At 58.4% G+C, this 21854-nt stretch overlaps 1 protein-coding gene across 10 annotated transcripts in view; it reads left to right on the top strand.

The window, feature by feature from the left end:
- Window positions 1–21427, top strand: part of CELF5 (CUGBP Elav-like family member 5) — a 47975-nt gene extending 26548 nt beyond the window's left edge. Inside the window, exons 3-14 of one of the 10 annotated variants that reach the window (XR_007123294.1) lie at window positions 3839–3890; window positions 5800–5928; window positions 8260–8339; window positions 10103–10249; window positions 10876–11017; window positions 11113–11259; window positions 12725–12787; window positions 13353–13436; window positions 16306–16449; window positions 18733–18900; window positions 19631–19672; window positions 20182–21427. Coding sequence is in view for 9 of the 10 variants with exons in the window: in XM_047706594.1 (XP_047562550.1) it covers window positions 1649–1696; window positions 3839–3887; window positions 5800–5928; window positions 8260–8339; window positions 10103–10249; window positions 10876–11017; window positions 11113–11259; window positions 12725–12787; window positions 13353–13436; window positions 16306–16449; window positions 18733–18860 (1161 nt within the window). In the remaining variant the exon portion in view is untranslated. Of the gene's footprint in view, window positions 1–1155; window positions 1214–1567; window positions 1697–3838; window positions 3891–5799; window positions 5929–8259; window positions 8340–10102; window positions 10250–10875; window positions 11018–11112; window positions 11260–12724; window positions 12788–13352; window positions 13437–16305; window positions 16450–18732; window positions 18901–19630 lie in introns of those variants that run through there. The other 9 variants (XM_047706604.1, XM_047706594.1, XM_047706573.1 and 6 more) reach the window with 9 other exon arrangements.
- Window positions 21428–21854: the final 427 nt, after the last annotated feature.

Raw genomic sequence — 21854 nt, 5'->3', positions numbered from 1 at the left:
GCAGGACTCGGGGGCCAGTGGGGAGGAAGGCTGGGATGCCACCTCCAGGCCAGAAGGCGCCACAGCAGCGCCTAGAGCAGGACAGCAGCAGGGTCTGTTTGGCAGAGAGGCTGGGTGTTAGGCACTGGGGCTGCAGGGCGAAGGGGAGGCTGCAGTAGTGGCCTCGGTTTCCCCAGCCGTAATAGACACAGTTCAGACATGAGGGACCCTGGTTCTCGATGGTTTGTGGCTTGGTTGAAGTCACCCAGCAAAGGCTGGGGGGCAGAGCAAGGACTGGGTCTCATCTACCTAAAGCATGCCCATCCCAAAGACACAGACGCTCCCTCAGAGCCCTGGCCCACAGGCCCCTTGGCGGGAGGATTGGCTGGACCCAGAGGAAACCAGGAGATTGGGCCTCTGCTTTGATTTTCTCGGTTCCCTTTCTGATTTGCTCATCTGTAGAGTAAGAAGGCTTCCATCTCATGAAGTTGTTTAGAGATTAAATGAGTCGGTGGTATTCCTCCAAGGTGAGAAACTGCTCCCCCCACCAAACTCTTACTCATACTTCAAAACCCCCTACAGACTTTCCATCTTCAGTGAAGTCCCAGGATAGCCTTTGGCTCTCCACTGCTCTATGCTCTAGGGTTTCCCAGGGGGTTGTCCCCACCTCGGCCTCAATCCTGACTGTTTAGGTCTGGGAGTGTCTGTATCTGCCTCTGTCTCCCCTCAAGCCAGATGAGAGGGTCCTCCTTGGGGCTGCAAAATTACTCAGCATGGGGCACACCAGGAATGTTCTTGAATAAATGAAAGGAGGAAGGGAGGGGGCAGGGAAGGGATGCAACCATGGGGAGCCAGAGAAGGTGGAGGAGGGAGGGAGGGCACTAGGCAGAGACCTCGGTGGGACAGATGGAGAGAGGGAGCCGGAAGGAGGTGGGCAGAGCCAGATGGGCGGGCAGGGGCGACAGGAGGGGTGGGTGTGGGGAGACCCAGCTTCCCCCCCCACACACTAGCCCTCCCCCCCCCCCCCCCCCCCGCCCCGCGCCGCGCCGCGCCGCACGCCTCCTCCCGGCCTCTGGCGGGCGGATCGACTGCGCCCGCCTGGGCGTCGGGCTCAGGCTCGGGGAGCGAGGCGCGGGGCCGGTGCGTGCGTGCGGCGTGTGCGCGCCTGTGCGCCCAGGGCCGGCCGGGCGGGCGGCGGCACGTGGAGGCCAGCCTGGCGCGCGTCTCCAGGCCGGTGGGTAAGGCGGGCCGCGGGGTGCGGATGGCCAGGCCTCCGAGCCTCGGCTTTGGAGCGGGAGACTGGGGAGGAGGGGACTGCCCGCCTGGCTTCTCGGGACCGCACCGGGACTCTTGGCCCGGGCCCGAGCTGACCCGGGAGGGGGAAGGGGTCTCCCAGGAGGAGGCGGAAGGTCCCAGGCTCGGCAGCGGGCGGGGGAGATGGGGCGCAGGTACCCAGGCCAGGAGAATGGGGCGGGGGTGGAGGGTGCGGTGATGGGGACAGGTTCCCTCCCCGTGGCCCCCTCCCTCGTTCCCTCCCTCAGCTCATCCATCTCCAGAAGATTATATTTAAATATCTCTTTTGTGCAAGGCAGGAGCTGGGCTCGCCCCTAAGAGGCGGTTTCCATGGCAACAACAATTGCCAGCTTCCGTGTGGTGAATCAGCGTTGCCATGGCAACCCCATCCTCATCTGCCCAAGGTGCCGGGAGGAGGGAGGAGGTGAGGGCCAGCGGAGGCGGGGTGGGAGGGGTGGGGGCGAGCAGGAGGCCGGAGCTCAGGTGCCCCCACTCCTCCCACCTCCCTTCACAACCTCAGTCTGCCCCCAGCCCAGAAACTGGTCCCATCTGGTTAAAATAATCCCTGCTCCTGCCTCCAGCTAGCTGGGTGTGGTACCCAGGTGGAGAGGGTGTGTGTGTGTGTGTGTGTGTGTGTGTGCGCGCGCGCACACACACACACGTGGTGGGGGAAGGGAGACGTGGTTTGGTCTTTCCCAGGTGGTCTGGGTCCCTCTGAAGATGTGGCTGGGTGGCAGGAATCAGGGACGCTGGAAGGCCTCTCTGCTTCTGGGGCTCCCAAGGCTGAGTTCAAATTGAGGCAGCCCATGAGGAGCTGGGGAACAAACACTCAGAATGGGAGGGGCGCAGATGGGGTAGGGAAGCTGGAGAGGGGGAGAGGGCGGGGGCTCAGGGAAAGAGGGCGCAGAGTGAGGGAGGGGCCTCCGATGGCGTGGGGAGGCTCAGAACTGAGATAGGGTCTAAGACAAGGAGAAGGAGATTTGGGGGTTCAGAGTTGGAGAGGGGTCTCTACTCATAGGACTGGGTAGAAAGATCCTTAAAATTTAAGTCTAGGAAGGCTTAGCGCCTTGACTCGCCCACCGTGACCTTGGACAAAGAGTCTGGGCCTTGATGTTGACATCTGTAAAGCCCGGTCAAAACTGAGCCTCTCTCTGGAGCTTGCTGGGTGTCTGCACAGCGTCTAGAAAGCTGACATCCCTCAAGCACCTTATCTGAATGGCCATGGGGATGGTCTGACCTGGGAGGGGGTCTGGAGCGGGCACTCGTTCCAACCCCAGGTCGGGCACAGACGTCCCAGCCACCCTTCCATGCTGGCGTGTGCCGGCCACTTCTTTCTGGTCAATTCAATTTGGCAAGCCTCTCAGATTCTCCCTGCCTGGTGTGGGGAGAACTGCCTGCTCTGAGAAAGCAAGATGTGGACACTTCCTGCCCTGAGGCAGAGGGAGGAAAGAACCCAGCGGGGTGGAAAGATGGCCTGCTTGGGGGCATTTGAGCTGGGTTTTGAAGGATGAATAGGAGTTCACCAGGAGCCACAAGCCTTGGAGAGAGATTCTGTTCTCAAACCAGTGGAGAAGCAATGTCACCCATTTCCCACATCCCTTGAGTTTTTCTCAAATACCCACGTTAGCTCACCCCTATGGCCGGGTCAGTTTGGGGGTGGGGATTAGAGGAGGATTTCTTCCATTAAACATCATTTTCAGTGCTGGGGGGGCAGGGGGTTGGAGAACAGAAGTGTCCAGAACAAGGAGTCCAGCTTGAAAGCTAGTCCACTCAGGTATGACAGTCCTCGCACCCAAGGCTCAGAGAGCTGACTGAAAGTACCTGCCCTCGTATCAGTTACTGCTGGGTGACAAACACCTCAACCATTTTATTTGTTGATTCTATAGGTGAGTAGCTCAGCCTGGGCTCAGCTGGGTGGTTCTTCTGCTGGTTTCTCCTGGGGTCATTTATGCAGTGGTGGACAGGGCTTGCCGGGATGAGCTGGGACAGGCCAGCCTCACTGTGCTGTTGGCAGTGGGGCCTCTCAGGGCATGAAGTCTGTCTTCCTGTTCTGCTTGGGCTTGTCACCTGGGCTTGTCCCAATGTCAGGTTTCCAAAAGAGGAAGCTGCAAAGTTTCTCAAGGCCAGAGCCTGGAACTCCCACCACTTCCCTTCCATGACCTTCCACTGGTCAGAGCAAGTCACAAAGCCAAGTCCAGATACAGGAAGTTGGGGAAACAGGCTCCAGTTTTTTATGAGAAAAACTGCAAAGTCACATCATATGCAGAGACTAGAGGTGTTGGGCATCTTTGCAAAGAGCCTACTATTGGGAAGGCAAGGAGGCTTCCTACAGCAAGAAATATTATGAACGGGTTTTGAAGGTAAAGTAAGAGTTTTCCAGACAGCAATGAGCCAAGCCCCGTCGGTGGGACCATGTGTCACTTGTTTGACTGGTTTGTTGCTGGAAGTTGGTGGGATGCTGTGCCTCGGGGAGGTGGGCAGGATGCCTGGCTGAGCTCAGGTGAAGCCCTCACCCCTGATGTCCCCACTGTCAGCCTCAACCTCCTCCTTCCCTCTCTCTCCACAGATGGCGCGGCCAATCCAGGTGAAGCCGGCGGACAGCGAAAGCCGCGGAGGTAGTTGTCATCTCTCCGTGGCCTCCAGGCTGGGCGGTGGCAGAAGAGTGGGGGGAGAGGGGGGGATCCCTGATCAGAAGGCTGTAGCTGTCCCCTCTATTCTCACATACCTCATGGTGGTGGGAGAGGCAGAGTCTCCTGGCTAGGGGTAGGTGCAGGAGAGCAGGGGGTGTGTGTCCCCTCTTCCAAACCACAGTGCCACAGGCCTAGGAGTGAAGGAGTTGGGGGGCAGCTGGCTAGGTCCAGTTGCTTGTCCCTAGATCTTAAAATGCCCCACTGCCCATGGGGTGCAATACTGGGGGGTCTTCTGAGGCAGAGGGGCTGGGATCCCTGAAGGGACCCCTCAGGGGGATTACTGTGTGTGTGTGCACATGCGGGTTTGTGTATATGTGAGCATGAGGACCTTGGCACGCCTGTATGCAGATGTGTGTGAGCAGGGCGCATGTGCACGTGTTTCTGTGGCTTATGTGGTGGGGCTTCCTGCTGGCCTGTGTGCACGTGTGCATGCCTGGCCTGGCTGTGGGCGTGTGTGTAGGATTGTGAGTGCCTGACTGTTCTGGGCTGGACGTGTGGGTATGTGGGCTGGAGGCCTGGCGTCTGCGTAGGTCTGGACTGTGTTGGGGATGTGACCATAGGAGAATGCTTGGCTGTCCCCAGTGGCACCCAAGTCTAGCCGTTCTTGGAGATTTTCCTACCCCCTCCCCACTTCAGGTGGGTTGGGGGCTGAGGGGGAGCAACCAGCCTTCGGGGTGGTGTGTGGGGCAGGGCTGTTAGGACTCCTGTGTATGTGTAGGAGCCTGGTACAGCCCATCTGGGCTGGGACCTGTTTTCACAGTCTCCAAGCAGGCTGCTAGTGTAGGTCAGGGATTGGGACGGGGTGGGGGTGGGGGGGAGGTCTGCATGTCTCCATCTCTTCTCTTCTCTCTCTCACTCTTAATAATTCCTCTTCTTCTTCTTCTTCTCCTCCTCCTCCTTCTGTCTGTCTTTCTGTCTCTCTGTCTCAACTTCTCTTTCTCCCTCTCCATACCTCTTTCTCTCCCATCTTTTCTCTTTCTGTCTCTCTGGTTCTCTCTCTACTCTTTATGTGTCTCTCTTTGTCTCTTACTGTCTCTCTCTCTGACTGTCGCTGTCTCTGTGTTTCTCCCTGTCTCTCTCTCTCTCATCTGTCTCTTTCCCTGACTCTCAGTCTCTCTGGTCTATGCCTCTCTCTTCCATCCCCATGAGTGACAGCTGCCAGAGAACAGGTTTCCATAGTAACCCAGCTCACCATCCCTGGGAGATGAAGCTGCCATGTTCCTGATTACAGGGGAGCAGCCCAGTTACCAGAGGGAGCAGGACTCTCGGGCCTCATGCGGGAGAGGCTGGCCAGCCAGGCCTCCAGCCAGACCCCCACCCCCACCCCAGCAGATGGGGGCTCCAGGCTTCCCGCACCTGGTCCTGTGCGCACAGGTGCCTTCACTCATTCAACAGACATTGACTGCCTGGCCCCTGCTGAGGGTAAAGGGGCCATCAGCTCTCACCCGCACTGGGAAATCTAGAGGCAGACAGACAGGGACCCAAGCCAGGCAAGGCGGTTCTTACACTAGTACTGCCTGGGCTCTCCGCGAGCAAGGAGAGAGACATCTCCGCCCGGAGGGTGGGAGCAGGGAAGCGGTCGGAGGCCCCGAAGGGTTGAAGGGAGGGCGTCCAGGAGGGGGGCGCCGCGTGAGCCAAGGCTTGGAGATGAGCCGAGCATGGCGCGTGGGAGGATGGAGAGGCCCAGAGCAGGGAAGCGCGCGGCTGTGTCCTCCCACACGCAGGCAGAGCAGGGGCCAGCCGTGCTCCCCCCACGCCCTGCTGCCTCCATTCTGCTGGAGGGACCGAGAAATTCCCGGAGGCCAGGACGCGGCTGAGGGGGTGTCTCCGCCCACAGGAGACCGGAAGCTGTTCGTGGGGATGCTGAACAAGCAGCAGTCGGAGGAGGACGTGCTGCGGCTGTTCCAGCCCTTTGGGGTCATCGACGAGTGCACCGTGCTGCGCGGGCCTGACGGCAGCAGCAAAGGTGACCGGCCGGGGGCGGGGCTGGCCCGGGGGCGGGGCTGGGCGCGCGGGGGGAGGGTTTTGGCTCCTGGGGGAGGGGCCTGGCACGGGGCGGGGTTGGTTCCCGGGGCGAGGCCCGGCGCTTGAGAAGGCGGGATTGCCTCCTGGGGTGGGGCCAGACCCTTGAGAAGGCGGGGTTGCCTTCCGGGGCGGAGCGGGGCACGTGGGACGGGGGTGGGGGTTCGGCTTCGGAGGGCGGGGCCGGGCCCTCGAGAAGGTGGGGTTGGCTTCTGGGGCGGCCTGGGGATGTGGGAGGGCGGGTTTGGCTCTTGAGAAAACCAGGTGGGCTTCTGGGGCGGGGCGGGGCGGGGCGGGGCGGGCACGTGGGCGGGCGGGGTTGGCTCCTGGGGGAGGGGCCTGGCATGTGTGTGGGCGGGGCTGGCTCCTGGGGGTGGGGCCAGACACTTTAGAAGGTGAGGCTGGCTTCTGGGGCGAGGCAGGGCACGTGGGAGGGTGGGTTTGGCTCCTGGGCGTGGGGCCGAGCACTTTAGAAAGTGGGTTTGGGGGGCACGTGGGTGGCTCAGTTGGTTGGCTGCCTGCCTTGGCTCAGGTCATGATCCCGGAGTCCTGGGATCTAGTCCCGCATCGGGCTTCCAGCTCCATGAGGAGTCTGCTTCTCCCTCTGACCTCCCCTCTCATGGTCTTTCTCACTCTGTCTCTCTCTCTCAAATAAATAAATAAAATTAAAAAAAAAAAAAAGCAAGCTAGCAAGCAAGCGGGTTTGGCTCCTGGGGACCTGGCAGGGCCCTTGAGAGGTGGGGTTTGCTTCTGGGGCGGGGCAGGAATGGGGGCGGGGCCAGGCGCTTGAGAAGGCGGGACTAGCTTCTGGGGAGGGGCGGGGCATGTAGGGGGCGGGGTTTGGCTTCTGGGGGCGGGCCGGGGCATTTGAGAAGGCGGGGTTGGCTCCTGGAGGAGTGGGCTGTGTGGGCGGAGACTGTCCTTTCCCGCCTGGTCCTACCCGCGCGCCGCCTGTGCCCACCTAACTGTGGGACAGTTTCCTGTGGACAGTCTGCGTGATCCTGGCTGAGCATCTGGGAAAGACTTTCATGGTCCGCAGAGACCTGTTTCCCTGTCTGCCCACGTGACTGTGCCTGCGAAGGGCATCACTCCACCTGCGTCTTTAGTCTCTGACTTTTTCTGCCTTAGTGTCTAAATGACTATTTCTGCCTAGCTCTTCGTGTGTCTGCAGGTCTTTGTCTGTCTACCTGTTCTACCTTTTGGGGTTCACCTGTCAGGCACCAACTGTTGCCCTGCCTGTCTCTGGCCCTGGAAACTTTTTATCTTCTAGGACAGAATGTATCCCGTGGTCCCTAGTTGCTTGTCTCTCTCTCTTTAATTATTTTTATTTCTAAATGTTTTTTAAAGTTTATTTAATCTCTACACCAAATGTGGGGCTCAAACTCATGACTCCAAGATCAAGAGTAGCATACTCTACTGACTGAGCCAGCCAGGAACCCCTCTTTTCTTTTTTAATTGATATTTACATACTGTAAAACCCACCTTTTGAAAGTGTACAGTTAAGCGCTTTCCAGTATGTTCAAGAAATTGTGCAACCATTGCCACTCTCTAATTCTAGAACATTCCATTGTCCTACCCCACCCCCAGTCTGCCTGGCTCTTCCACAATATGCCCGTCTGGAACTACATCTAGTAGTCTCTCTATGACTCTGTGTCTGAATTTGCTTGTGTCTCATGGTCCCTGGCTGCCTTGGCTGCCTGATTTCTGATTTCTTCCTGTGTGGCCAGCTGGCTGGGTCTGACCTGTCTATTATTTATTTATTTATTTTCTGTCCCCATCTTTCCAACTCTGGTCACATGGGCCTATGTGTCTAGGTCTGAATGTATCTGTGCCTGAGTGTGCCCAGAGGACTGTATATCAGTGCCTCTGAACATTTGTCACCTTCTCTCTGCATATCTGATTACAACTCGATCTCACGGTGTCAGTGGCTGGTGGCTGGTGGGTGTTCCCTAAGCCCGTGCCCTTCACTTGTTCCAGTGGGCAGGACCTGCCCCTCCCCCGGACTGCACACTGCCTCACGGTGCCTGTCTGACCATGCGAGCCACCAACACCTGTGTAGCTGGTGGCTTTCTGAGCGAATGAGAGGCCACCGGGCTGACATCATACTCTGTGTGCTCTTCTTATTGCCTGATCCTTTATTGTCCAGCTGTCTGTCTGAACACATGACTGGCTGGCTGTCTGTTCTGACTGTCTGACCCGCCCTGTGGCCCCTGTGGCCCCTCCCCACCCAGAAAGACCCTATTACCCCTCACGCGATCTCCTTCTCTTGGGGCAGGCTGTGCCTTTGTGAAGTTCTCCTCCCACACCGAGGCCCAGGCAGCCATCCATGCCCTGCACGGCAGCCAGACCATGCCGGTGAGTAGGGACCGCCCTGGGCCACGGAGCTGGGCGTGCGGAAGGGGGGAGGGGACAGGGACGAAACCTCTCCCTACCATTCCCGCCATCCCGTAGCCACTTGCTGTTCATCAGTAAGGCACAGGCGGAGAGAGAGGCGGAGTCCCTGATGGTGGTGTGGGCACAGGTATGCAGGTGAGTGTGCGATTGTGCATGTGTGGAGCGTACGCGTGTGTGAGCATGCAAGTACGTGTGGGAGTGTGCTGGAGGAACTGCCAGTGTGTGGCTGCGTGTGTGTGTGTAAGAGAGGATATGTGAGTGTGTGTGGTTGTTAGTAGGTGACTTAACGTGCAAATGAGGTGTGTGTATGTGAGAATACGGATACGTGTGTGCTGCTGCACGTGTAAGTGTGTCGAACGGGTGAGTTTGAGTGGCTTGTGCAGCGTGCATGTAGGTGTGCGCACATGTGTGCTTATGCATGTGTGTACTGAGTGCACGTGAGTGTGTGGGTCCGCCTGGCTGATGTGGGGGCAACGAGCACAGCACGCTTCTGTGGGCATCTATGAGGGCACGTATGTGAGTGTGTGTGGATGGGCGAGGGTGTGTGTGAATATGCATGTATGTGATTGCATGTGTACACGTGTGATATGGGCCTCTGAACGTACCGTGTGAATGCATGTGTGCAACTCTGTGTGACGTGCATGGTGCGTGCAAATGTGTGCACACATATCTGACTATTCGTGTCTGAGTTTGTGTGAGTGTGTGTGCATGTGTGTATGAGTGTACAAGAGGGTGTCCTGGAGGAGCGGGACCTGAGGGGTGGTGTGGCTTTGTGAAGGCCCACAGGGGAACGTGGGGCGGGGGCCGTGACAAGGATGGGGGTGGGGCGCGCAGAGGAGCAGGGGAGAGGGCGGGAGGGGCTGCAGCCCTCGGTCGAGGAGCACGGGGCTCTCGGGGTCATGAGGAGCCATGGAAGGTTTTGACAGCGCAGGGAAGGGGCCAGGTCGATTGGAAATGTCCCCTGGGCCAGAGCGGGGATGGGTAGGGGGCAGGCCTGCGGCGGGGAGAGGCGGTGAGAGGCGGAGGACAGGCTCAGCACCGGGAGCAGCCCCGCCCCCTGGGGGAGGGGCCAGGAACCGCAGTCGCGGTACAGAAAAGACGGGATCTGCCACAAGGGGCACAGGCCCTAGAGAACCATCTCCCCTCTCAGCTGCTCCCAAATGGGTGTGAGGAGCAGGGCAGCGTCAGAGCCTCCAGGCCTCACACGCTGGGCACTCGGGCCTCAGTTGTAGACCCTGGAGGCAGGATTCGGGCTCACCAGGAAGTCAGGGTTTCTCCCATGCTTGCAGCTGACCAGTGATGGGGCGCATTTGGGAGCGAGCTCTCCAGCAAAGGGAGCATGTCCCCTCTCTGGTTGGGGTCTCACCTGTCCTCAGGTGTGAGTGACAGCTCTAGGGTCCTCCACCCGGGTCCCACCAGTTGGACTCTCCATTTTTGAGAGCATGGCTGATAGTCAGGGTCCTCTACTGGGCCCTAGACACGGACCCCTGGGCGGGGAGGCCCCACCTGTGCCCACAGGCAGCTGTACACAGTCAAGTGCGAGACCCAGGATGCTGATCTCCAAGCTGTTCTCGCTGTGACGTCCGCGTCCTGCAGCTCGGGGCCCACGGGCAGGACTGGCCACTGTGCTCCCCCAAGGGCCAGAGCTGGCATGGTTCCACGAACCCCAAAGTCCTGGCTACCTCCCTCCTTCTTTCCCTCCTTGCTTGCCGCTGCCCCTGCAGGGTGCCTCCTCCAGCCTGGTTGTCAAGTTCGCTGACACGGACAAGGAGCGGACCCTGCGGCGAATGCAGCAGATGGTGGGGCAGCTGGGCATCCTGACGCCATCCCTCACCCTGCCCTTCAGCCCCTACAGTGCCTACGCCCAGGCTGTGAGTGACCCCAGCGACTGCACTTCTGTCTCCAGCGGGGCTCCCCACACCACTCGGGGGGGGGGGTCCGGCTCAGTCTCTCTCTCTCTCCATGCATGCTCTGTTGGGGGTTCTGCCTCTCTGCTCATCTTTCTGTCTCTTCTACTCTCTGATTCACGGTCCTATCCTGGTCATGGTTGAGTCCCCAGATCCAGGCTGATTCCTGAGCCCCCCCCACCCCAGCTGAGCCCCCAGCCATGAACTGAGGCCCGAGCTGAACCCCAACTCTGGACTGACACAACTCCATGCTTAGGCCCTAAATCTAGGTGGGGCCTTCAAGCCAAAAGGAGCCTCTAAATCGAGGCTGACTTCACACTGAGACCCAGCCCTGGCTGAGCTCAGTGTTGGCTGATCCCCAATCCCAGACCGAGTCCAAATTCCTGACTCAGCCCTGATCCTAGACAGAGCCTTGATCCCACACTGAGCCCCAATTCCTAGCTAAGCCCTGACCCCAGCCTGAGCCAAGAGAGCCAGGCTGACCCCCTCCCCTACTCAAGTCACTTGAGGACCAGGCCTCCTCCCATGAGTCATGACCTTAGGGCAGGGGCCACCCCCATTGTGCACACTGACTCCCTTTCCACCCCCAGCTCATGCAGCAGCAGACAACGGTCCTGTCCACGTCGGGCAGCTACCTGAGCCCTGGCGTGGCCTTCTCACCCTGCCATATCCAGCAGATTGGCGCCGTCAGCCTTAACGGGCTGCCTGCCACGCCCATCGCCCCTGCCTCTGGTGAGAGTCCGCCAGGGGCCTAAGGATGGGTGGGCAGGGCAGGGCCAGGGCCAGGGCCAGGCTCAGGCTCCCCATGGTGCTCCTCTGTTCTGCAGGACTGCACTCACCCCCGCTGCTTGGCACCACTGCCGTGCCCGGGCTTGTGGCTCCCATCACCAATGGCTTCGCAGGGGTTGTGCCCTTCCCTGGGGGGCACCCTGCCCTAGAGACCGTGTATGCCAATGGCCTTGTGCCCTACCCAGGTAACTGGAATGGTCCCCTGGGACCTATGGGGGGGTGGGAGGTTGGGGAGGGTGTCTCTGGGACAAGCAGGCGTTCCCATACCATGGTCCCTGGGAACCAGAGGGAACCAGTGTCAGCTCAACAGACATGAGCTGTGGGCACAGAGAAAGAGACTATAGCAGGGTGGTTAAAACACAGGAACTTTATATCCAGATATATCTGGGGTCAAGCTTCAGTTTGGTTGTCCCAGGTAGTCTCTGTGAGTCCCTGGACCTCAGTTTCCTCACCTGGGAAATGGGGCTGATGCCATCAGTCATCTCATGAGGTTGCACTGATGAAATTAGCATGTTGAATGCTTATCACACTGTCTGTACCAAGAACAGCACCATCAATCTTAATTATTAACCGTCACTATTGAGGAAGATATCAGGACCCATATCCACTTTTACATCCAGCCATGCAGTATTAGCCATGCACCGAATTAGGCTGGGCCCTGCCTTTGCAGAGCCGAGGTCCCACCTCTCCCCACCCTGTACCACAATCCCCAGGCAAGCCTCCTCCAACACCTTGCTTGGGTGAAGTAAGTCATCTGCATATCCACCATTGAGGAGAATTTGTTTTTATTTTGAAATGACTGGAACTCACAGAGAGCTTCAAAAGTAGTACGGAGAGGTCCTGGTCCCTCCAGCCCGGCCCGCCACCCATGCTAACAGCTTACATAACCAAGCACATTGTCGAAACCAGGAGGCTGACACTGGTACAGTACAATGACCTCGACAGGAGCTGGACACTTTATGGACACTGTACCACGTTGTGTGTGCACTCGTGCGTGTGTGTGGGGGGTCTGTGCCATGTTATCACAGGCAGAGATTTGCATAACCACCACCACAATGCTCCATCTCCGTGGGGTGATTCATTCATGTGACCCCTTTATGGTCACCCCCCACACACACACACCCATCCTGTAGTAACCTCTCTCTGTTCGAGCCGAATCTTTTGGCTGAAATTTCCCCCTGATGCAGCTGGACAACCTCTCTCCTCCCCTTACTTCCTGCCCTGAGAGCAGTCAGGAGGTCAGAGCCACATGGAGGATCCACGGGGTGTCTGATGAGTGAGGCTTGGGGTGGGAGAGAGGGAAATGGATGGGGGTGGGGGGTGGTCAGGAGCAGAGGCCTGAAGTCCTGGAGAATAAAGGGGAAGAGCGAGGGGGTCCGGATGGGGACAGAGAGATGGGGGTGAAGGTTAAACCTCTCTGGAGCCCTGTTCGACTTCTACCATTTCCTATCTGAGTGGCCCTGAGCCGGTTGCCTCATCTCTGTGAACCTCAGTTTTCCTACCTGTAAAATGGGGACCATACCTGTAAAACATTTATGCAGAGGTGAAGCTGGGCGGATGTTTGTTGCTCTCCTTACGGGCGCTAAGGATCAGGGGGGGATGGAAGATCTGCCGCCCCCGTCCCACTCAGCCCTTCCGTCTGCCCCGCAGCTCAGAGCCCGACCGTAGCCGAGACCCTCCATCCCGCCTTCTCCGGAGTCCAGCAGTACACAGGTACGCGGGCAGTCCGGCCCACTCTCGGGCGTGGCCCCGCCCCTAGGCCCCGCCTTCCTTCATGTCTGGTCACGCCCCCTTGGCAACACCCCGCTTCTGGCCCCGCCTCCCAGGGGTCGCCCTTTCGTTTGGCCTTCTCTCTTGTACTTAGCCACGCCTTCTACTTCTGGCCCTGCCCTTTCCCAGGTTTTGGCCCCACTCCTCCTCGGCCCTCGCAGCGTCTGGTCCCGCCCCTCATATCCTGTCCCGAGTCCTCCAGGGCCCTGCCCTCAGCCTTGGCCCTGCCCCTCACAGTCTGGCCCCACCCACTCCGATCTTGTGCGGCCTTGGCCCCTCCTTCAGGCCCGCCCTCGGTTGTGGTCCCTCCCCCTCCTTGATTCCAGACGTTGGCCCCACTCCCTCGAGTCCTGGCTCCGCCCCACTCTTCCCTGTGCCTTGGCCCCGCCCCTAGGCCCGCCCTCCGCCGCGGGCACGCCCCGCCTCCCTCCCAAGACCGCCGTGGCCCCGCCCCCCCTCCCCGGGCCTCACACCCGCCTCCGCCCTGTCTCGCTCCCGGTCTCCGCAGCCATGTACCCCACCGCGGCCATCACGCCCATCGCGCACAGCGTCCCCCAGCCGCCGCCCCTCCTGCAGCAGCAGCAGCGAGAAGGTGAGGGGGCCGCGACCTCCCCTGGGCGCCAGCCCCGCCCTCTTACCGCCCCCTCGACCTCCAGGACCCCTGGCCTGGCCTGGCCTGGCGCGGGACCTCGGGGAACCGCGGCCAAGAGCACGGCCTGCGGGCCAGACAGACCTGGGTTCGAGTTCTGACGCGGCCCCTGGGTGCTCTGGGGAAGCAGCATCACCCTCTCGGAGCCTTGGCTCGCTCCTCTGGAAAGTTGGAACCATAGGACTAGCGGGACTAGGGGTGACCCTGCCACCACCAGCCGCCCTCCCCAGGACCGGACGAGCCTCTGAATTTTTGGAAAGGACGCTCATCTTGAGGTCGGGCGCGGGCGGCGGGTGGTGGTGGGATATGTCGGGTAAACTGAGGCTCCCCAGTAAAGTGGAAGGAGGAAGGAGTTAGATTCTGGGGTCGGACAGACCAGGATTCAGATCGACCCAGGTCTGGCTGTGCACGGTAAGGAAAGCACTCACTGCCTTGCCTCAGTTTCCTCCTCTGCAACAGGAGCGACCATCTGGGTCAAGAGGCGTTACTGGGAAGGAGGCAAGGCGGTTCCTGACCCACAGTGTGGCTCAGCACCAGGGAGGCCCTTTCCCTTGTCCATCCAGCTAGCGGGGGTCAGGGAGAAGTGACCCACTGGCCCCATGGCCGGGGAGCCCTGTGGATGTCCTGGCCTGCAGACTGAGTTCTTTGAGGCTCTGCCCCACTTGGCCCTTGTCCTTGGCCCTTGGCAGGGGGCCACTGCCGGGAAACGAGCTGAGCTTTGGAGACGAACTCTAGGCGGAAGGGTCCCCAGCTGGGCCAACCAGCTGCTACTCCGTCCTCCGTCGGATTTTATTTCTCTGGGGACTCAGTGGGTGAAGTCACAGACGGCAGGCATGAGGATTTGACGGTGCTGGCAGCTCCCGTGCGACTTTCAGCGACCTCCCAACACCCCCTGCACCCCTCACCCAGGGCGAGCCAGCACGAGCTTCCGAGGGGGCCCCGCTGCCTCAGGTCACTATTTTGTGGATGGCTCGGACCTGGGTGTCTCCCTCCCCCGTCCCTGCTCCAACTTCCCTCCACCAGGGCTGAGGCGGTCAGAGCTAGTGCAGTGGTGATCAGCCCTGCTGTCACTCGCCATGAGCATTTTGGAGAGTCCCCACCTCGAGGGACAATCTACAGGACTCCCGCTCTCACCATTCCAGACCTTTGTCTGCAACACGTCAAAGCCAAAGAAAAGATAGAGCCCTGATAAAAATGGTAGACAGCGTCATGCCCACGAGCAGGTTAAAAAAATACGGTCAGGGTGGCCCTTTATCCTGGCAAAGACCTCAAGCTTGCACGTGGACGTGGCACTGATGGGAAGGGTTGCGGGTGTGGCTGCTGTCACGCGGCGGAGAGAGACGTGTCTGAAGTCAGAGGGGGAGTTGTAACTCCAGACGGGGATGCGCGTGGCTCACGACACACGCGGGGAGCTGGGTGGTCCCGCTGTGTGTGTGCTGTGGGGAGTGTGTGCGCATGCGATGTCTTCTCATGGGGTTCCCTCAGCTGGGTGCGGCTTTCCGCCTTCACCCCGTGTTTCTCGGAGATGGGATCGCGCTCTGGCAGCTGTAACATTGGTGCCGCGGTCAAGATCACGCCATCCACATCAATCACAACGATCACGTTGCAACTCGCTTGCATTTTAAAAACAAGCCTTCTTAGAACTGTGGTCCTAACCAGGAAGATAAGTGTGGGATGTCAGTGGGTAATCCCAGATCTTTATTTCCTGGGATGGAGAATACTGACTTCCGGACCGAGGGGGATTTTTGGTGGTTTGGGGGTTCGTGTTTTGGGGGGGCATGGGAGAAGGTCATCTGTTGGTTTGGGATGAGGGGCAGGTTTGGTGACTGTTCATGGCTTCAGATAATGAAGGTTTTAAAATTTCATTGTTATTTGTAGCCGTTACCACCTCTCCATTGGGGATTCTTTGGGGAGGGGATGGTTTTGAGAGTTAGCTGTGATTTTAAGAAGTTATTCTTGGTTGGTATAGTATATCATTTAAAAATTCCCAGGTGGGGACATGGAGGGGAGGCAGGGAGGGGTGCCTGGCCGGCTCAGTCGGTGGAGGACACAACTCTCCATCTCGGAGTCTGAGTTGAAGCCCTACACTGGGTGTGGAGCCTACTTAAAAATAAATTAAAATGTAATAAAATTACCAGGTGGCTTGGAGTCTACAGAATTTTTTTTTATCTTAATTGAGGTTTTTTTCTTATGTGTGTGTCATTATGTGAGTCTTGAAAATTATTCAAGGCTTGGAGGATTATCCACGGTTTTGAAGACTATCTCGATATTTGGGGTTTGGGACTGGGGAATGACTTGTCTTATTCTGTGATCATCGGACTTGTAAGACATGAACATCTTATTTTAAAACCAGTTGTAGATTTACAGAATTAGTGCAGAGATATACAGAGTGTCCGCATACCCCACGTACAATTCATCTACTGTCGTAAATGGTCTGGCTTTTCCGGGTTTAGGGACTTTTTTCTGGGGTTTCCTGTTGTCTGGGATTTGGGGACTACCCAGGGTCTGGTATTGAGGGATTTATGTCAGTTTTGTGGGGAGGGACCATCTGAGTTTTGTAAATTATCTGGGGCCTGAGTATAATCAGAGGTTCAGGGTACCCAAGTGTGGGATTAGAAAGGCGAGGGTAAGCATGCCCTGCCTCCCCTCCCCTGTGCCGTCTCCATGCCCTGCTTCCTGGTGTCACGGGCACCCTCCCCCAACAGCTGGAGATGCCAGAGGTGGGCTCCGGTCCCGCGCCCCTCCCCCCCCGGGGGGGGGGGTCCGCCTCCTCTCCTTGGGGGCTTTATGTCTTTCTCTCCCCCACCTGCAGGTCCCGAAGGCTGTAACCTGTTTATCTACCACCTCCCCCAGGAGTTTGGAGACACGGAGCTGACGCAGATGTTCCTGCCCTTCGGCAATATCATCTCCTCCAAGGTGTTTATGGATCGGGCCACCAACCAGAGCAAATGTTTTGGTGAGTACCTGCTTCGGGCAGCCCTTCCTGCTGGCCAGCCCTGTCCCCCTGACCCCGCGCGCTGCCAGGAACACGGACGTCGGAGGGCGTGGTTGGCGTGGTCAGCTAGGAGACAGGTGTGGTCCAAGAGAATCACATTTAGAAGTTAGAGTGAGCACTTATTAAGCACTTATTAAGCTTGCAGTCTTGCCGCACTGCCCAACAGAATTTTCTCCACTGGCGGAGATGTTCTCGCCTCTGCTGTCTGAGCTATGAGCACCGCGTGGCTCCAGGCACCTCCAGAGGGGCAGTTCAACCGGCAGGATGTTTCTGGGGGGAGCAGGGCAGGATTGGGGGGGGGAGATGGGGTAGAGAGACAGAGGAGATAGAGAAAGAGATAAAAGTTTTAGTTTTAAGGAATCCAGATCTAAATGACCACCCCTGGCCAGCTTACGGGTGGGAGGTGGAAATAAACAAGGCAGGGCGTCGGTCAGGGGGTTATGAATGGCAGGAAGAACACCGTCACCATCTGCTCCTAAGGACCCAGAAGCCGGTGTGCAGGAGGTAATGTTTCAGTTGAAACCCAAACGATGAGATTTCCCAGCCCCAGGATGTCTGGGGTACAGGGTTCCGGGCAGAGGGAGCGACACATGCAAAGGTCCTGGGGCAGAGCTATGCCTGGTGTGTTGGAGGGCCAGCCAGGAGGCCCACGTGGCTGGAGCAGAGTGAGGGGGAAGGTGGGAGAAGGGAAGGCCAGGGAGGGGACAGGGCGGTCCTACAGGGCCTTGGCCTCCAAGTTCACACAGCAGCAAAGAGGCAGAACCCAGATTGGAACCAGCCCGTTTGACTCTGAAATGTCGACTCTTAATCTCACCCTGTTGTATTCCAAAGGCCAAGTCTTGCCTATGTAGCCGGTGCCTTCTGTATATACTCAGTATCCAACCATGAAAGGGAAGAGCAGCCCCATTTTACCCAGGGAGGAAGGAAAGGCATAGGGCGGTCAAATAGCACTCGAGGTCACTCGGATCAGGGTCCTCTGCCAGTGCCCAGGCCCCTCCTCAGCATCCCACTTGCGGGACAAAAAAGGCGGCGTGTGGGGGAAAATCCACTCAATCCCTCTCAACAGTGAGGAGTCCTGTGCCTTCCCTGAGCCTTGGTTTCCTGATCAGTGTAGTGGGGGCACAGGTGTTAGGGCAGCTGATAGACGTGAAGACCTTATCCCCTGAGGTCCACATTCCCCCATGGCTCCCCAGTGGGCCTCTGCAGGACCGCTCAACCCTGCCCCCACTATCTCTCCATCTGACCCCCCACCCAGCCTCTCACCCAGAGCTCGGGGATCCCCACCTCAAATGCTTGGGCATGCAGTCCTTTACCCCAGGGGGCTCCTGGCCCCTGTGGCCTCCACACCCTCCCGGGAAGCCTGCGAAGACCGAGAGGTGAGGGCAGGAGTAGGGCAGGGTGGCCTGGGGTGGCAGGTGGAGGGAGTCGGGGCTGGTGGAAGGTTGAGGAGTGGCAGAGTAGGATGTTTCTGATGGCCTGGGGGAAGCGGGGCAGGGTCGTGGGAGATATGGGGTATGGGGTAGGGAGACAGAGACAGAGAAAGAGATAAAAGGCAGAGAGAGGGGGTGCCTGGGCGGCTCAGTGGGTTAAGCCTCTTCCTTCAGCTCAGGTCATGATTTCAAGGTCCTGGGATCGAGCCCCACATCAGGCTCTCTGCTCAGCAGGGAGTCTGCTTCCTCCTCTCTCTCTGCCTGCCTCTCTGCCTACTTGTGATCTCTGTCTGTCAGATAAATAAATAAAATCTTAAAAAAAAAAAAGGCAAAGACAGGAAGAGGGAGAGAAGGACAGAGAGAAGCAACACAAGGACACTCATACAGAGACAGTCTCTTATCCATAGTCAAGATCCCAGATGGACAGCAGTGTCGGAAGGGCAAAGGGTTAGCATCCAGGGCCTGGAAAGAGGCAGCCAGGATGGGGAGGGAGGGAGAATGTAGCCCTCATGGGACCCCCATGGGCCTCACCTGTTCCCTCCACCGGTGGGAAGTCTTCAGCAGAGCAGACCCCAGGTAAGGAAGCAAGCACCCTGTCCCCGGAGGCATGCAAGTCCAGAGGGTGTCAGAGCCAGGCGCCGGGCTGCTGTGCGTGCTGTGGCGCGCCCTCCTACTTCCCCGGGCCCACTTGCCCCTGCGAGCGCACCGCCCCGCCCCCAGGACCCCGCAAGCCGGGATGCTGGGGCCACAGCACTGCAGGAAGCAGAGGACGCCCACGTTGCCCACCATGGCGGGTCCGCCCCGGTCTCCGCAGGCTTCGTGAGCTTTGACAACCCAGCCAGCGCGCAGACCGCCATCCAGGCCATGAACGGCTTTCAGATCGGCATGAAGAGGCTCAAGGTGCAGCTGAAGCGGCCCAAAGACCCGGGACACCCCTACTGACCGCGCCCACAGCCGCCCGGAGGCTGCGGGCCTGGCCCAGGTGAGCCGCCAGGCGGCCCCACCCACCCTCACCCCCACCCCGTTTTGGCCAAACACCCCCTCATTCTCCGAACCCTCCCCAGCCCCCCGGGGATGCTGCTGGAGACCATGAGGGGTCCCCAGCTTGGGTCGCTATGGACAGAGCTAGACTAGAGCACCCCCATCCCCGCTTTGGTCGGGGCTGGGATGGAAGGTGGAACTAGGGTCTGAGGGTGGTTGGGGAATCCTTCCAGAAGAAGGCTTTGAAGGATGAATAGAAGTTCGCCTGAGAGACCAGGTTTGGTCTGGGGTGGGGTGGGCTGTGGGGAGGGGCTTCTGTCCTGTCCTGTGAATCTCGCAGCTGGACCGGGGTCCTAATTCTTCTCTGGTGTAATTCCTGCTCTGTGGGCTGGTGAGAAAGCGGAATGTTTGCCCTGCTCACCAGCCTGCCCCCCCCAAAAAAGGTACCCCCAGACACACCCCCAAGAGTGGATTTTGCCATCAGAGAGAACAACTTTATCAACAACTAAACACCTTCTCTGGGGAAGGAACAGTGAGCCTAAGGGGCCAGTGGGGAAACGTAACTGACCACAAGCCTTGACGAGCCTCATCTGTGGAATGGGTTCGTGAAAGTCACCTCCCGAGACAGGGAGGATCCGCTTGGGGATGCGGTGTTTTCCCCACCAAGCCCAGGACCCGCCACCTGGAAAGCTCTTGATCATTTGTTTCGGTTTTCTTTTCTCCATCACAAGCGCCGTGGTCATCAAAGCGCCATGCCTGGGGTCTGGCGCCAAGTAGGTGCTCAGTTAGGGGCTGGGCATGCTTTTCCGACTGTCAAATCAGCACCCCCAGATTCGTGGGTATCCGGTCCCGGGATCAGACGACTAATGCCCCAAGCACCTGAACGCTCTGGGACGACAGCAAGTCCTTACTGAGCACCTACTAAGCGCTAGGCGTTCTTCCCCGCGCTTGGGGCCACTCCCCAGTGGTGAATGACCGGACACGGGGCGGGGCTTGGGAGGCAGAGCTGCCCCCGTGGAGCTTCAGCGGCAGCGAGGGGGCAGGGGAGACAAGAATAAACACAACTCTTGGCCCCAGGTTGCGGGAGGAAATGGGCTCAGCGGCCCCAAGTCCCTTCCCAGGCGGTTTGTTGGCCTCCGGATCTGGAAATGGACTCTCTGTAAAAGGACAGGGACCCTTGGGTTCCCAGAACCCAGCCTGGCCAGGGCAGGGGGGTGTAGGTGGGAGGCGATGTCGTAGGCCCCCCATCACCGCACCCTAACGCCCCTCCCTTCTCCGCCAGGTGAGGGGCCTTCCCACCCCAGGAGGGCTTCCCGCTTCCAACCGATCCCGGACTTTTCCGTAAATTACAACCGAGTTTGGACACCAGCCCTCCCTCTCCTCTCCCGTCTCCCCTTGCCCACCCTCCTTAATGTGAAACACTACAAAGGCCACATGGGGCGGGGAGGGAGCTTTGTGATCTGCCCCAGTGCTGGGGGGAGGGGGCTTCTGAGTTGGGAGCCAGGAGGTTCACTGCCCCCTCCTTGGTGGCTCCCAAAGTAAATCACGACTTTTCCTATATATATATATGCATATATATATAGAGCTATAGACAGTATATATATTTTTTGAGTATAGATCATGGGACCAAACTTTTCCGACTTCCTTCCATCCAAGAGAAGGTGACCCTGGCCCGGTCACTCAGCAGGGACATAAGAAAGGCTGAGGATGACCGGGCCGCCCAGTGTCTCCCCATCTCCCGCTGTCCTGTCAGACCAGGGCGCCAAGAAGCACTGGGAATCAGCCGTCAACGCGATACACCTCCAGGACTCTGGGCCCCGCTGCCGACGGCTCTCGCAGGCCTTTGGGCTCAGCCAGCTCGAGTGTCCCTGGTCTTAGCTGCAGCTTCCGGACCCCCTAACCCCTCCCTCACCCCAGGGCCCTGCCTTCCCCAACGTAGGCACAAAAGAGACCCCCACCTTCTCCCCCCACCCCACCCCCGTCATAGCCTTACTCATGTGACCAATAGCCCTTAGCTTTCCGTCAGGGGCAGACAGGGGCCGGGGAGCCCCCCACCCCTCCTGCCCCCTCCCAAGGGCAGGCAGCCACCCTCCCTGCCTTCGGATCACCAGCCTGGAGTTCACGATCTCATGACCAAGATTGCCAAGCGCGTTGGACAAGCCAACCTGCACCGTCCCAGCACCCCTTTACCAGAAATACCTCTACAGATATTTTTTTTTTTAATTTTGGTCTTTCTGAGCAGATACAAAGAAGAAAAGAGAACAAAACGGGGAAAAAAATCAGATGACTGGATTTTTGTTCCCTAGTCGGGGCGGGGAGGGAAGTCCTTCCGGGGCATCTCTGTATAGCTACTCAAACCGTGAAAACCCACTTTGAAGCACAGAGTCAAGTTCGTTGGACGTCATTGGGGCCTCTTGCCAAGTGAGGCGCCGAAGGACTTAATAAGCTCAAGAAAAAAAATTTGTAAAGAAAAAAAAAACAGCATTCCCTTTTGTTTCTACCAAAATGTGTTGACTGACCCAGAAAAACAAAAACAAAAAAAAAAAACAAAAAAGAACACATTGCAAAAAAAAAAAAAAAAAAAAGGTCTTAATGACCAACTTGTTTCGATATTCCAGAGTTTGATAATTGTTCCGAGACACTCTAGCGTGCCTGTGTCCCGTGCGTCTGCGTGCGCGTGCCCAGGGGCCACGAGGGGGCCTCGTGTGTGTCCCCGGCACCCGCCAAGCCCTCCGCCGGGCCTGCTTGGGAGTGCGTGTGGGTGTGCAGTGGCGTGTGTCCCCCTGGCCCATGTTTACTGGCTGTAAATACCATTTTTATACTCCACATCGAAGACCTGCGTGATTTGTACGATGTACTTTATTTCTGCTACGAGTAATTTCATGAAGTTTCAACTTGCAAACCGACTTTTGGAGACAAACCGCCACACACACACACATACATACACATACACAC

This window comes from Lutra lutra, chromosome 1, assembly GCF_902655055.1.
Source record: "Lutra lutra chromosome 1, mLutLut1.2, whole genome shotgun sequence".
Classification (NCBI taxonomy): domain Eukaryota; kingdom Metazoa; phylum Chordata; class Mammalia; order Carnivora; family Mustelidae; genus Lutra; species Lutra lutra.
The sequence above is the reverse complement of the archived record's forward strand: the minus strand, read 5'-3'. Positions and strand labels throughout refer to the sequence as shown.